The 13053-nt window shown below is 54.5% G+C and overlaps 4 protein-coding genes across 4 annotated transcripts; all 4 read right to left on the bottom strand.

Moving 5' to 3' along the window:
- Positions 1-4305: 4305 nt before the first annotated feature.
- Positions 4306-5143, bottom strand: HBQ1 (hemoglobin subunit theta 1). The gene is made up of 3 exons (XM_024759558.1): positions 4886-5143; positions 4591-4795; positions 4306-4492 (listed from the first exon to the last, which is right to left on the bottom strand). Exons 1-3 carry the CDS (start codon positions 4978-4980, stop codon positions 4364-4366), a joined length of 429 nt encoding a protein of 142 aa, XP_024615326.1. The 5' UTR covers positions 4981-5143; the 3' UTR covers positions 4306-4363.
- Positions 5144-6895: 1752 nt separating this feature from the next.
- LOC112409551 (hemoglobin subunit alpha) lies at positions 6896-7720 on the bottom strand. The gene is made up of 3 exons (XM_024759777.1): positions 7555-7720; positions 7244-7448; positions 6896-7120 (listed from the first exon to the last, which is right to left on the bottom strand). Exons 1-3 carry the CDS (start codon positions 7647-7649, stop codon positions 6992-6994), a joined length of 429 nt encoding a protein of 142 aa, XP_024615545.1. The 5' UTR covers positions 7650-7720; the 3' UTR covers positions 6896-6991.
- Positions 7721-9682: 1962 nt separating this feature from the next.
- On the bottom strand, positions 9683-10507 carry LOC112409503 (hemoglobin subunit alpha). Its single transcript, XM_024759689.1, has 3 exons — positions 10342-10507; positions 10031-10235; positions 9683-9907 (listed from the first exon to the last, which is right to left on the bottom strand). The coding sequence occupies exons 1-3, from the start codon at positions 10434-10436 to the stop codon at positions 9779-9781; spliced, it is 429 nt and encodes a 142-aa protein (XP_024615457.1). The 5' UTR covers positions 10437-10507; the 3' UTR covers positions 9683-9778.
- Positions 10508-12141: 1634 nt separating this feature from the next.
- Positions 12142-12959, bottom strand: HBM (hemoglobin subunit mu). Its single transcript, XM_024759691.1, has 3 exons — positions 12799-12959; positions 12439-12643; positions 12142-12328 (listed from the first exon to the last, which is right to left on the bottom strand). The coding sequence occupies exons 1-3, from the start codon at positions 12888-12890 to the stop codon at positions 12200-12202; spliced, it is 426 nt and encodes a 141-aa protein (XP_024615459.1). The 5' UTR covers positions 12891-12959; the 3' UTR covers positions 12142-12199.
- Positions 12960-13053: the final 94 nt, after the last annotated feature.

Below are 13053 nucleotides of genomic sequence, written 5' to 3'. Positions count from 1 at the left end.
AAATTTTTTTGTGAAATGAAAAATTTTATTCTGTTTTTTTTTTTTTTTTTTTTTTTTTCTGTGTCAGGTCTTAGTTGCGGCACACAGGATCTTCATTGAGGCATGCGGGATCTTTCATTGTAGCGCACAGGCTTCTCTCTAGTGCTGTGAGGGTTTTCTCTTCTCTAATTGAGGCGCTCGCGCGCGAGCTCGGTAGTTGCAGTGTGTGGACTTAGTTGCCCCATGGCATGTGGGATCTTAGTTCCCTGCCCAGGGATCAAACCTGCGTCCGCTGCACTGGAAGGTGGATTCTTTACCACTGAACCACCAGGGAAGTCCCTATATACTGATATTTGATGTAGATTTATTCCTAGGTAAAGAAATAAAAGAAATTTAATATATATTTTTTGTAAATTTATTATTATTTTTTATTTTATTTTTGGCTGTGTTGGGTCTTTGTTGCTGCGCGCGGGCTTTCTCTAGTTGTGGTGAGTGGGGGTTACTCTGTTGCAGTGTGCGGGCTTTTCATTGCGGTGGCTTCTCTTTTTTGTGGGGCATGAACTCTAGGCACATGGCCTTCAGTAGCGGCACATGGGTTCAACAGTTATGGCTCGTGGCCTCTAGAGCACAGGCTTCAGTAGTTGTGGCGCATGGGCTTAGTTGCTCTGCAACATGTGCGATCTTCCCAGACCAGGACTTGAACCCGTGTCCCCTGCATTGGCAGTCGGATTCTTAACCACTGTGCCACCAGGGAAGTCCAAAAGAAATTTAATATTTTTTAAAAAATAAATAAAGGATACAGCCAGCGGTGTGCTGGAACCTGCTTGTATTGGCTCAGGTTAAGTTGTAGGAATTTTGAGAGCTTGTTGTTAAACACAACCACTATTAAAAATTAAGTTATAGTAATTTACAACTAAATAGGTCATGTGAAAAACAGGTAATAAATACTGAAAGCCAATTACTTCCTAATTATGTTACTACAGTTTACTATCATCTATGTTTACATCTCTTGTATCTGGACAGTGGAAATATGACACAATGGCAGCTACTATACATCTCTTCCTCTTTTTTTTTTTTTAAGGTGAAACCAAATCACTCTTTTTTTTTTTTTTGCCAAGCCATGCAGCATGCGGGATCTTAGTTCCTTGACCAGGGATTGAACCGGCACCCCGCTGCAGTGGAAGCACAGAGTCTTAACAACTGGTCCGCCAGGGAAGTCCCTATATATCTCTTCCTAATTTCCCATTCAGTGATAACCTGTTTGATAGCCTGAATCAACCATGATGGCAGTCGTTACATCACGGAAATTGGCATATGCTACAAATCAGTTCCCATTCCGTTCTTCCTGAGTGCCAGTTATTTAAATGTTTACCTTTACCAGCCCACTACTGTATACAACTGAATTACCCTCCCAAAAGGTTATACTAAAACTTCCACCAGGAGTGTATTTGATCTTGCCTTTTTAAATATTTCCATGACAGGTGTCTTGTTAATGAGCATTTTAATTTGCATGTCTTTATGTATCTTTGCAAATGTCTCTTGGTCATTGGTATACTATGAGTTGCCTCTTTGTCCTTTGGCTTATTTTTCTATTGGGTTGACTGGTGTTTAAAAAAAAAAAAGTAGAGGGGGTGGGAAAGAAGAATTTGGATCTTGTAAAGAAAAAAATAATAACCCTTTGCTATTGGTGGCAAATATTTTTCTCCCAGTTCCTCTTTTAACTCTGTTTATGGTGTCTTTTCCTCCCATACCAAGTTTTTGCTCTTTATATCATCCAGTGTGTTCATTTTTTCCAGTGACATTTTGAGGATACCATTTCTTAAGAAAATCTCTCCAAGGAACTTCCCTGGTGGTCCAGTGGTTAAGACTCTGTTCTTCCACTGCAGGAAGCATGAGTTCGATCCCTGGTTGAGGAACTAATACCCCACATGCTGCACTGCACGGCCAAAAGAAAAAAAAGAAAATCTCTGCAAATGTGCCTAGAAGGACCTGGAAGACTTACATTACATGCTACCTTGTCACATGTCTCTGTGGGGCTGTTCTGCCTGTGGGTGTTTGCACCTGTGTGTGTGTGGTATGTCTTCCCTTTTTATTTTTTTTTTAAATTAATTAAGTTTTTGCTGTGTTGGGTCTTCCTTACTGCACACGGGCTTTCTCTAGTTGCAGTGAGCAGGGGCTACTCTTCGTTGCAGTGCGCGGGCTTCTCATTGTGGCGGCTTCTCATTGCGGAGCATGGACTCTAGGTTTGCGGGCTTTAGTAGTTGTGGCACGTCGACTCAGTAGTTGTGGTTCATGGGCTCTAGCGCACAGGCTCAGTAGTTGTGGCGCACGGGCTTAGTTGCTCCGAGGCATGTGGGATCTTCCCAGACCAGGGCTCGAACAACCCGTGTCCCCTGCATTGGCAGGTGGATTCTTAATCACTTTGCTGCCAGGGAAGCCCTCTATTCCCTTCTTATCCACTGTTTCACTTTCCATGCTTTCAGTTATCCACAGTCCACCCAAGTCCAAAAATGTTAAATGGAAAATTCCAGAAATAAACAATTCATAAGTTTTAAAATGTGCATTCTAGTATTGTGATGAAATCTCCGGTTGTCGCACTGCATCTCGCCTGGGATGTGAACCATCCCTTTGTCCGGTGTGTACCACCCATTTGTCACTGACTAGCCCTCTCTGTTATCAGATGGACTGTCCCAGCATCTCAGTGCTTGTGTTCAAAGTGACCCTTATTTTACTTAATAATGGCCTCAAAGCACAAGAGGAGCGATGTGCCAAAGAGAAGACCTCAAGTGCTTTCTTTAAATGAAAAGCTAGGGCTTCCCTGGTGGCGCAGTGGTTAAGAATCTCCCTGCCAATGCTGGGGACACGGGTTCTAGCCCTGGGCGGGGAAGATCCCACATGCTGCAGAGCAGCTAAGCCTGTGCACGCTACAGCTACTGAGCCTGCGCGCCACAACTACTGAAGCCCGCATGCTTAGAGCCTGTGCTCCACAACAAGAGAAGCCACCGCAATGAGAAGCCTATGTAACGCAACGAAGAGTAGCCCCCGCTCTCTGCAACTAGAGAAAGCCTGCACACAGCAACAAAGAGCCAACACAGCCAAAAATTAACTTTTTTATAAAAGCTAAAAGTTCCAGACAATAAGGAAAGAAAAAAATCGTATGCTGAGGTTGCTAAGATCTATGGTAAGAACGAATCTTCTATCTGTGAAATTGTGAAGAAGGAAAAAAATTCATGCTGTTTTGCTGTCGCACTTCAAACTGCAAAAGTTACAGCCGCAGTGCGTGGTAACTGCTCTGGTATTGAGATGGAAAAGTTATCAAATTTGCACGGCAAGATATTTTGAAAGAGAGAGACCACATTCACATAGCTTTTATTACAGTACATTGTTATCGTTGTCTTATTAGTTATTGCTGTTACTCTCTTACTGTACCTAATTATAAATTAAATTTACTATAGGTGTGTACATATGGGACAAAACATAGCATGCTTCGGGTTCAGTACTGAGGTTTCAGGCATCCACTGGGGGTCTTGGAATATATCCCTCAGGATAAGAGGGGACTTCTATCTGTGCATGTCACATGTACTCTTGGATGGGACTCCCATGCCCTCCATTGTTCACACAGTTTCCCCATGTGTCAAGTGGGGAGTGAAGGAATAATGGATGTGCTGAGCCCACTGGGATACACAGGCAGGTGCAGCAAGTGGAGTAGTTCTCCGAATTTTTTAAAGGAAGACGCTCTGAGGTCTGCTTCCTGAGAAGTGTGGCATGTGGGCAGGGCTCTCTGCCGGCTCCCTGGTCCGCCCTGTCCGCTGCAGGAGCCACCTCCTTCCACCAGGTCCAGAGTCTGGCAAAGGTGCCTTTGACCCCAAGCCTACCGGTTACCCAAAGTCCCCAGCACGTTCCGGAGGCGCAGTTCCGGTCCGCGCCGGCAGGGGCGCCGGTCCCTAATTTTCTCCCAGGCTGTGCCGCGCGCTTCTAGGTGGTTCTGAGGTGTCCGAAGTGGGCAGCCCGGAGGAGGGTCCGGCCTCGCCAGCTTGCGACCATGACCGCCACCTGCCACCCCTTCCCGAGTGGCCGAAGCCCCGGGTCTGCACCGCTAAGTGGTCGCGCCCAAGGGCATGGCTAGTCGGGGTTTACCACTTGGGATTTGGGACTCGCTGTCCAGACTTGACCCAAGCTGCCGGGGTTCGGGGGGCGTCCTGCTGGGATCTGACAATTGGTAGTGTGAGACTCGGGCTTCCTCAGACCCCTACTTCATTTAGGAGGGGCGCCCCCGCCCCCTGTCAGGCCCAGGGCGCGCTCCCCTAGAGAGAACACTCGCGCACCTGAGGCTTTGTCCGCGGACTTTACTCAAACACGAGCCCCACGCGACAACCCTTTCAATTTAGTGACAGTTGGGGGCCAGCGCCGAGATCACGTGGCTCAGAAACTTGTTGAGCGAGGCCTGCAGGGAGGGGCTGAAGTCTCCAGGGTAGTGCCGGGCGAGGGTCACCAGCAGGCAGTGGACCAGCAGCTGCGGAGAGGGAGTCGTTTCCACGCGGGTGCACCCCCTTTCCCTGACGGGAGCCCCCTCCCCCGGCGACAGGGGTCAGTCCCCGCCGGCGAGCTCACCTGGAACTTGACGGGGTTCACGCGCAGCTTATGCGCGTGCAGCTCACGCAGAGCCGACAGGGCGCTGGGCAGGTCGTCCAGGTGGTCCACGGCGAGGGTCAGCGCGTCGGCCACTTTCTGGCCGTGCGCTCTGACCTGGGCGGAGCCGGGGCTCAGGTCCAGGTGGAGGAAGTAGGTCTTGGTGGAAGGGAAGGCCAGGAAGGTCCTGCGGGAGGAACGGCGAGTCAGGCTGGGGAGGAAGGAGGACGCTTTCCCGAGCGGGCTGAAGGCAGGGGAGCCCGGGGCCTGTGCGCACCTCTCCAGGGCCTCGGTCGTGTAGACGCCGACGTTACTACCCAGCTTCAGCCACAGCGCGCGCACCGCAGCCCGGTCCGCCGCCTCCAGCACCATCGTGGAGCCCGCCCGGCCGCGCGCTCGGAGCCTTGATGAAGCCCGGGTTGCGCCTGCGCGTATCGGCCCGCGGTCCCCTCGGCCTCCTGGGTTCGCCGTGCCTCTGGTCGCAGAATCTGGCCCCAGGGGCCCGGAGCGCTCCACGGAGCGTCTGCTCCGACCTGGGGCCTTCCTAATCAACCTGGACCCTGAGGCCCGTATTTTTGAAGGTTTACTCTATGGAAACTAATATTTAGTATGTATCATTAATATTAGGTTGCCCTGAATTTTAGCGTGGATTTTGGCATTGAACGTCAGCTTATTCTACCTCCCTCCCGACTCTATTATGACACCTTTCTGAGTTTATTTTCTCATTTATGGTATATAAGGAAGATAACAATTTCTTCTTTCCAAGGTTGTGCCTGGTTCATAACAGACGCCCCTTTCTGACAATGAGCATTTATAATGGGTGCCTAGGATAGATCCCAAAATAATAGCTAATACCTATGCAGCACTCATGCTGTGCCAGGCATCACTGTACATCCTTTTGTTTTTTTAAATTGCGTTGAAATTCATGTAACATAAAATTTACTGTCTTAGCTATTTTAAAGTGTACAATTCAGTGTCTTTAATTACACTCAGAGTGTGTGCAGCCATCACCACTGTCCAGTTCCAGAACGTTTTCATTGTCCCAAATAGAAACTCTGTCCCCATTAGCCATCAGTCCATAACCCCTGGCCTCCAGCCCCTGGCCATTACCAGTCTTTCTGTCTCTGTGCATTTGCGTATTCTGGACATTTCATGTGAATAGAATCATGCAATATATGGTCTTTTATGCCTGGTTTCTTTCACTTAGCATGTTTCCGAGGTTTATCCATGTTATAGCATGTATTGACACTTCGTTGCTTTTTATGGACGGATAACATTACATTTTATGGATAGATAGATCACATTTTGTTTGTCCACTCATCTGTTGATGAACATCTGGGTTGTTTCCACTTTTAGCCCAGTCCCTCATTTTTCCTAATAATAAAATAAGGAAGACTGCCTCTTACAGAGCTCATACTGTGCCACCAGCTGTGCTAAAAGCATGACACACTGAGTCAGGCAACCTGCCATCGCATTTTCTGAGGATGACACTTGGGCCCAGGGAAGAAAGGACACTGCTCTCAGTCGGGGGCTCAGGGCTGGACGACTACCAGGACTGGGCACTAGGGGCATTCTCCATGGGACAGAAGCACATCGGAGTGCAGGCACCCACACCCCCACCCCCACCCCCCGGGCTCTCTTCTCCACTGCTGCACTGGGGTGAGTCAGTGGGCCTCAGGGTGATGCAGTGGATCCTGAGCTGGGCCCCCCAAATCAGTCCTTTAGACCTTGTGAGTGTCCTGGGGGGTGTACCAGGTGAAAGGGGCATATCCAGGAAATTGCCTGGCTCTGCAATGGCACTGCTCACCCCAATTTCCTCTAGACTGTGCATGTACTTGGGAGGCATTTGATGGGGAGGGGGTACTCAGTGAGCCTCTGAAGAAGTGTGATCTCTGTGTTCTCCCCACCACCCAACTCTGGGAAGAGCCCTGGGAGAGCTCCAAGGTCCTAGGCTGGAGGTCCACCAACTCTCAGCACAAGTGTGTGTGCCATAAAATGTAAAAACAGGAAACAAACCCATTATTTGAGCAAACCCGCGATGAATATGCACGTCTCTGGAATTAATTCGGTAAAGGGCGGATGTACTCAGCAAGTCACTCCAGGGTGAGGGTGAGGGCTGCCCAGAGAATCCCAGGCAGTGGCAGTGGGGCCGGCTCCGCCCCTCTTCTGTACTGTTTTCCCCTTCCCTCTCTTCACCTGCCTCGGAGAGTTGCTTGGTCCAAGGCAAAGAGAGCCACCCCGACCCCTGGCACGGTTCGTGGACACAAAGAACCGAGGCTACAGAGGCTGCAGCCCACTCAGACTTTATTCAAAGATCGGGAAGTGAGGGTGCCCAGAGCGCCAGAGGGCCCCAGACCAGGGTAGGAATCGCGGAGGCTCCAGCTTAACGGTATTTGGAGGTCAGCACGGTGCTCACACTGGCCAAAAACTTGTCCAGGGAGGCATGGACCGAGGGCGTGAAATCGGCGGGGAGGTGGAGAGCCAGAGTCACCAGCAGGCAGTGGCTCAGGAGCTGTGGAGAGAGGGGGTGTCAGGGGCCGCGTTGGGGGAGTGCCGCCGTGCTCCACCTCTGGAACCCCACCGCACTCTCTGCCTTGCTAGCTCAGATCTCTCCCGGCCCTGCCCGCGAGCTCACCTTGAAGTTGACCGGGTCCACACGCAGCTTGTGGGCGTGCAGGTCGCTCAGCTCAGACAAGGCATCGGGCAGGTTGTCTATGTGGCCCACGGCTTTGGTCAGCGCGTCGGCCACCTTCTTGCCGTGCCCCTTGATCTGGGCAGAGCCGTGTCCCAGGTCGAAGTGGGAAAAGTAGGTCTTGGTGCTGGGGAAGTTTATGAACATCCTGAGTGGAGAAGAGACGGGAGAGCCGGGCTTAGGCCGGTCGGCCCAGGACCAGGATGCGACGGGGCGACCGGCCCCAGTCCCAGCCGGGCAGGTGGGCTGCTCACCTCTCCAGGGCCTCTGCGCCATATTCTGCACTGTGGTTGCCAATCTTAGCCCAGGTGCCCTTGACGTTGGTCTTGTCGGCGGGAGACAGCACCATGGTGAGTTCTCTCTGAGTCTGGGTCAGGACCAGAAGCGTGCAGGGCTGGGAGTGCGCGAGCCTTTATGCCTGGGGCGCGAGGGGCACGCCCGATCGCGGGCGCGCTCATTGGCTGGCGCGGGGCCGGGATGCGCCTATGGACCTGGACAGCAGGGGGCGCGCGGCGCAATGTCTGCGCCTGGCTGGGCGGTGCGTGCTTCGCTCCCAGTTTGGGGAGGGACCTGGAGATTCTGGCCAGGGTATTCGCCCTCCCACCGGCTGCTTCCCGCCCGCTGCGTCCACCTTCCCCGGAAGTGCTATCCTGGTCCCAGCTGGCGGGGGCCGGTTTGTGGAGCGGGGTGGATGTCCGCTCTTCCACCCTTTAGAACCCCTGAGGGATGGAAGAAGGGAGTAGGTCAGCCCGTCCCACCCACCCTGGACCTAGGCTTGGCACACACTAGGCATTTTAAATTTGGGCAGAATCAGTGAATGAATGGGCGATTCGGTGCGTCTAGTTCAGGCCAGAGACGGATGCACACAAGACGTGTGCGCATCGGTGACATGTCCTCAACAAATGTCTACTGGAATCCCTCCGGCTGGGGGGCTCCGGGTTCAAGTTTCTTCTTCCAGGGTGATAGTTGCTGCACCCCAGCCTTTTTTTGGGGGGGGCGGGTGAGCCGCGGGGCATGCGGGATCTTAGTCCCTCGACCAGGGATCGAATCCGTGCACCCTGCACTGGAAGTGCGGCGTCTTAACCACTGAACCGCCAGGGAAGTCCCCACCGCGGCCCTTTTAAGGCAAGATTTGAGGAACATTTCTCAGCTGATGTCTTACATTCACAATATGGGAAGACCTCCCACAAAGATATAAGGAAAAGACAAATGACTTATGAGAACGATTGACAGAGGATTTTAACAGGAAATTAATGGAAATATCAAAATGACTAACAAACATATGAAGTGAGACAGAGCTGAATGAATTGGCCAGAAGACAGGTAGAGGAGACACAGTTCAGTGAGAAGAGCAGGTTGAAGAAAAATATGCCTAAGGTAGAATGGTATTTTTAACCAAAAAAAAAAAAAAAAGTACAGTTGTAGATGTAGCTGTGTCCCCTCAGCAGAAGATAGGAGCAGTGGGGTCAGTCCCAAACTCTGAGCCTTGGCTTTTTCTGCGGGAGTTAGGTGGACAGGACAGAGGGATTCTGTCTCTCCTTTGAATCACACAAAAACGGTGTGCGTGTGTGTGTGAAAAAAAACATGGGTGGATTTTAATTTAATTCTTCAGTGTTTTTCTATATTTAAATGAAAGCGAATTGGGCTGTGGGGCAGAGGAAGAGTGTGTGGTGGAGAGGGGGAAGCCAACTCTCCAGCTGTTCGAAGAGGTCCTTGTCCAGAAAGAAAGTGGTGAGCAGGGGCCCCACCACCCTCCCCAAACTTTTATCCAGCGCTGGGTGTTGCCCTGAAGATGGGGGCTTGGCTGGAGGTGCTGATAGGGTCCCTAAGGTCTACAGGGTGGGTGGGGTGTGCAAGGTTCCAGCGTGGAGTCCAGGGCACTGGCGCGCAGGATGGGGGTCTTTGTGAAGGTTGCTCACAGCACCAAGGCAGAACTGCCGGGAGACACCACAAAAAGCCTGATTGTGTGGTTTGTTGTTTGGATCTTCCGCTGTGGCCTCTCCTGTTGCAGAGCACAGGCTCCGGACGCGCAGGCCCAGCGACCATGGCCCACGGGCCCAGCCGCTCCACGGCATGTGGGATCCTCCCGCACCAGGGCACGAACCCGCGTCCCCTGCATCGGCAGGCGGATTCCCAACCACTGCGCTACCAGGGAAGCCCCTAACTGTATCTTTAAGGGGGATCAGAAAAACTGCAAAACAGGGTGCCATTTTAGGACTACCCACCTCGGGCAGAGCCCTTGCAAGTCAGAGCTTGGTTCAGCAGATTCTGGGAGGCCTCAGCCTTAGCTCCCATCCCTCCTCAGCCCTCCCATTCCTCGTTGCTGGGAACCACCCCGACCCCGGCACGGTTTGTGGACACAGAGAACTGAGGCTACAGAGGCTGCAGCCCACTCAGACTTTATTCAAAGATCGGGAAGTGAGGGTGCCCAGAGCGCCAGAGGGCCCCAGACCAGGGTAGGAATCGCAGAGGCTCCAGCTTAACGGTATTTGGAGGTCAGCACGGTGCTCACACTGGCCAAAAACTTGTCCAGGGAGGCATGGACCGAGGGTGTGAAATCGGCGGGGAGGTGGAGAGCCAGGGTCACCAGCAGGCAGTGGCTCAGGAGCTGCGGAGAGAGGGGGTGTCAGGGGCCGCGTTGGGGGAGTGCCGCCGTGCTCCACCTCTGGAACCCCACCGCACTCTCTGCCTTGCTAGCTCAGATCTCTCCCGGCCCTGCCCGCGAGCTCACCTTGAAGTTGACCGGGTCCACACGCAGCTTGTGGGCGTGCAGGTCGCTCAGCTCAGACAAGGCATCGGGCAGGTTGTCTATGTGGCCCACGGCTTTGGTCAGCGCGTCGGCCACCTTCTTGCCGTGCCCCTTGATCTGGGCAGAGCCGTGTCCCAGGTCGAAGTGGGAAAAGTAGGTCTTGGTGCTGGGGAAGTTTATGAACATCCTGAGTGGAGAAGAGACGGGAGAGCCGGGCTTAGGCCGGTCGGCCCAGGACCAGGATGCGACGGGGCGACCGGCCCCAGTCCCAGCCGGGCAGGTGGGCTGCTCACCTCTCCAGGGCCTCTGCGCCATATTCTGCACTGTGGTTGCCAATCTTAGCCCAGGTGCCCTTGACGTTGGTCTTGTCGGCGGGAGACAGCACCATGGTGAGTTCTCTCTGAGTCTGGGTCAGGACCAGAAGCGTGCAGGGCTGGGAGTGCGCGAGCCTTTATGCCTGGGGCGCGAGGGGCACGCCCGATCGTGCCGTGCTCATTGGCTGGCACAGGGCCAGGAGGTGCCAGCCTGGAAAGCTCGGTCTTGAGAGGGTGCGGGAGTGCTGGAGTCCCAAGTGGGCCCCACCCAGTCCTGGGGCCCACTCTTTTCCTGCTCCTGTGGGTCTGGGAGCTCACACATGTTTCCGGGCCACGCAAACCCATTGGCACCCGAGTTTGTCCCCAGCTGGCGTAGCCTCGAGGTGTCTATTTGCCAGTCTTGGAGAGGAGCACAGTCTTTTCCGAAGTGAAACAAGCTGCTTTCGCACTAAACTTTTCCCCAGGATGAAGAGCTGTAAACTGCCCATGTAAATAATGTGGGTGCAGGATGTAACAGGGGGGAAGTCCTTTAAGCATCGTACCCACAATGGTGGGCAGGCCCTGGCACAGCGTGGGTTAGCAGGTGTTGTCATGGCAAGCGGGGGCATTCCACTCAGCCAGGGTCAGGACTTGGCATCCAGCAGCCCCTCCCCACCCCCTGCTTTGGACTTGGTCCCCGACTTCCCAGCCCTGCACAGATGTGAGATTTTCAGCCGGGGAACCATTCTCATTCAGAGTTTGGAGAGCTCCCAGGGTCAGGCTCCTGCATTTGCAAAGGCTCTAAATGGAGCACTAAGATCCCTGCACCAGTGCTGCAGAGGGAAGAGAGATTGACAGGGCACGTGTGTGTGTGTGTGTGTGTGTGTGTGTGTGTGTGTGTGTGTGTGTGTGTAAGATGGGGCGCCATGGCCCAGCGACCCCAGAGACTGAGCGGGGCGGCTGGAGCTGGGGTGGGGTTTGGGTGGCCGTGGGCCTGCCAGGCACCCACCCTGCATTAGGATCTTCTAAATTATTTAAAAGACCCAGCGCGGTTGGGGATTTTCCGTCGGATGCATCAGGCTCAGCTCGCTTAGAGACAAGCCTAGTATCGCACCTCATGTTGATGTGACATGGGTTGTGGCCGTAGAGGTCTTCCTTCCTACCCCCACTCCCTGCCCCAGGAGATTCAGAGGAAGGGACTAACTTGGACCAGGGCAAGGCAACTACAGAGTGAGTGCTGGAAGTAGGGGAGAAGATGGGAAAGAACAGAGATGAGGGTCTGTGGAGCCCTGGGCCACGAAGTCTGTTTGACCTCAGGCCAGGAACTTGCCCCCTAGGCCCCGGTGCCCCGCCTATCTGTTAAAGAGGCGAAGATTCAGGCTTGCAGTTCCTGGAGTGAGGTAGGGACGGAGATGAATGAGTGTGTGAATGAGGACGTGCTTTGCGAATGGTATGGCACCGCACGGGTGCCAGATGCGAGGTGAAGCCGAAGACCCTTCCCCCATCCGAGCACACGCTCGGCCCCACCACATTCCCCTGCCCCGGGAGGGCAACTGTTCTGTGCAAGCCTCTGGGTGTACACACCCGGCCCGGACCCCCAGACTGTCAGACCGGGAACTGTCGTCGTTCAGGGTTTGTTGAGTGCCCAAGGTGCCGTTCCTGTGCCCCTGGTTCCATTGTTAGCAAAGGTTGGGGATCCTGCCCTAAGATTCCGCGAGGCTCCCCTCAGGACCCGGAGCTTCTCTGCCCGCAACTGTGACGTCAGTCCGCCTGCTCCCCAAAGACCACACCTGCGCGGGGTCCAGACTTTTGAGGCTTGTTTATTGACATGCGCAGACCTAGACCCGGGGCACAGAACTCAGCGGTACTTCTCTGTCAGCACTACCGCCAGGCCCGTCAGGAACTTATCCCACACCACCTGCATCTCCACCGTGAACTCGCCCTGCAGGTGGGAGGCCAGCACCACCTGGAAACACTGGATCAGCAGCTGCGGGAGAAAAGGCCGGTGAGAAGAGCTCTGTCCTCGCCAGTTCCTTGCCTAATGCCTCCCCACCTCGGCTGCGCGCGCGAACCCTGCTACGTCCCGGGGTGGCTCACTGGGAAGTTGGTGGGGTCCACGCGCAGCACATGTGCGTGCAGGTCGGCAAGCGGGCTCAGGGCCGCGCGCAGGTTGTCCATGTGCCGGACGGCCACTCCCACCGCCTCGAGCACACGTTGTCCGTGGCTCAGCAGCTGCACCTCGTCAGGGCGGTCGCCCAGGTGCTTAAAGTAGGTCTTGGTGCTGGGGTACACCGTGAAGAGCCTGCGGGAGCAAGGGTGAAGAGGGAGGGCGGTCCCTCCAGCGTCTGCGCCGCCCAGACCCCGCGAACCCCCGGTCAGGCCCGCCCCCCTCCCGACTCAGGCCCAACACCCCAGTCTCCGCCTCGCTACGATTCTGGAGACCCAGCCCCAACCCACCTGAGCAGAAGCTCCGCCCCGAAGGGCGCCTCGTGGCCGGCGATCAGGTCCCAGACCTGTGCTACTTGGGCGCGCTCTTGGGCGCTGAGCATGGCGTTGGCGTGGCGTGCTCTGGGTGCCGCGCCCGCAGTCCCGGCCTCCTTATAGCGGCCCTGCCCCCCGGCGCCCTGCCCGCCCTTATCTTCAGGAGAGCGGCGGGAACCTGGGGACCCTGGTTGCCAACCCAGGTCCCTGTCACCGCAGAGGAACTGAATC

Source organism: Neophocaena asiaeorientalis, unplaced genomic scaffold (assembly GCF_003031525.2).
Source record: "Neophocaena asiaeorientalis asiaeorientalis breed wild unplaced genomic scaffold, Neophocaena_asiaeorientalis_V1.1 scaffold254, whole genome shotgun sequence".
In the NCBI taxonomy this organism is placed as follows: Eukaryota; Metazoa; Chordata; class Mammalia; order Artiodactyla; family Phocoenidae; genus Neophocaena; species Neophocaena asiaeorientalis.
This window is presented reverse-complemented; position numbering and strand designations above follow the sequence as displayed.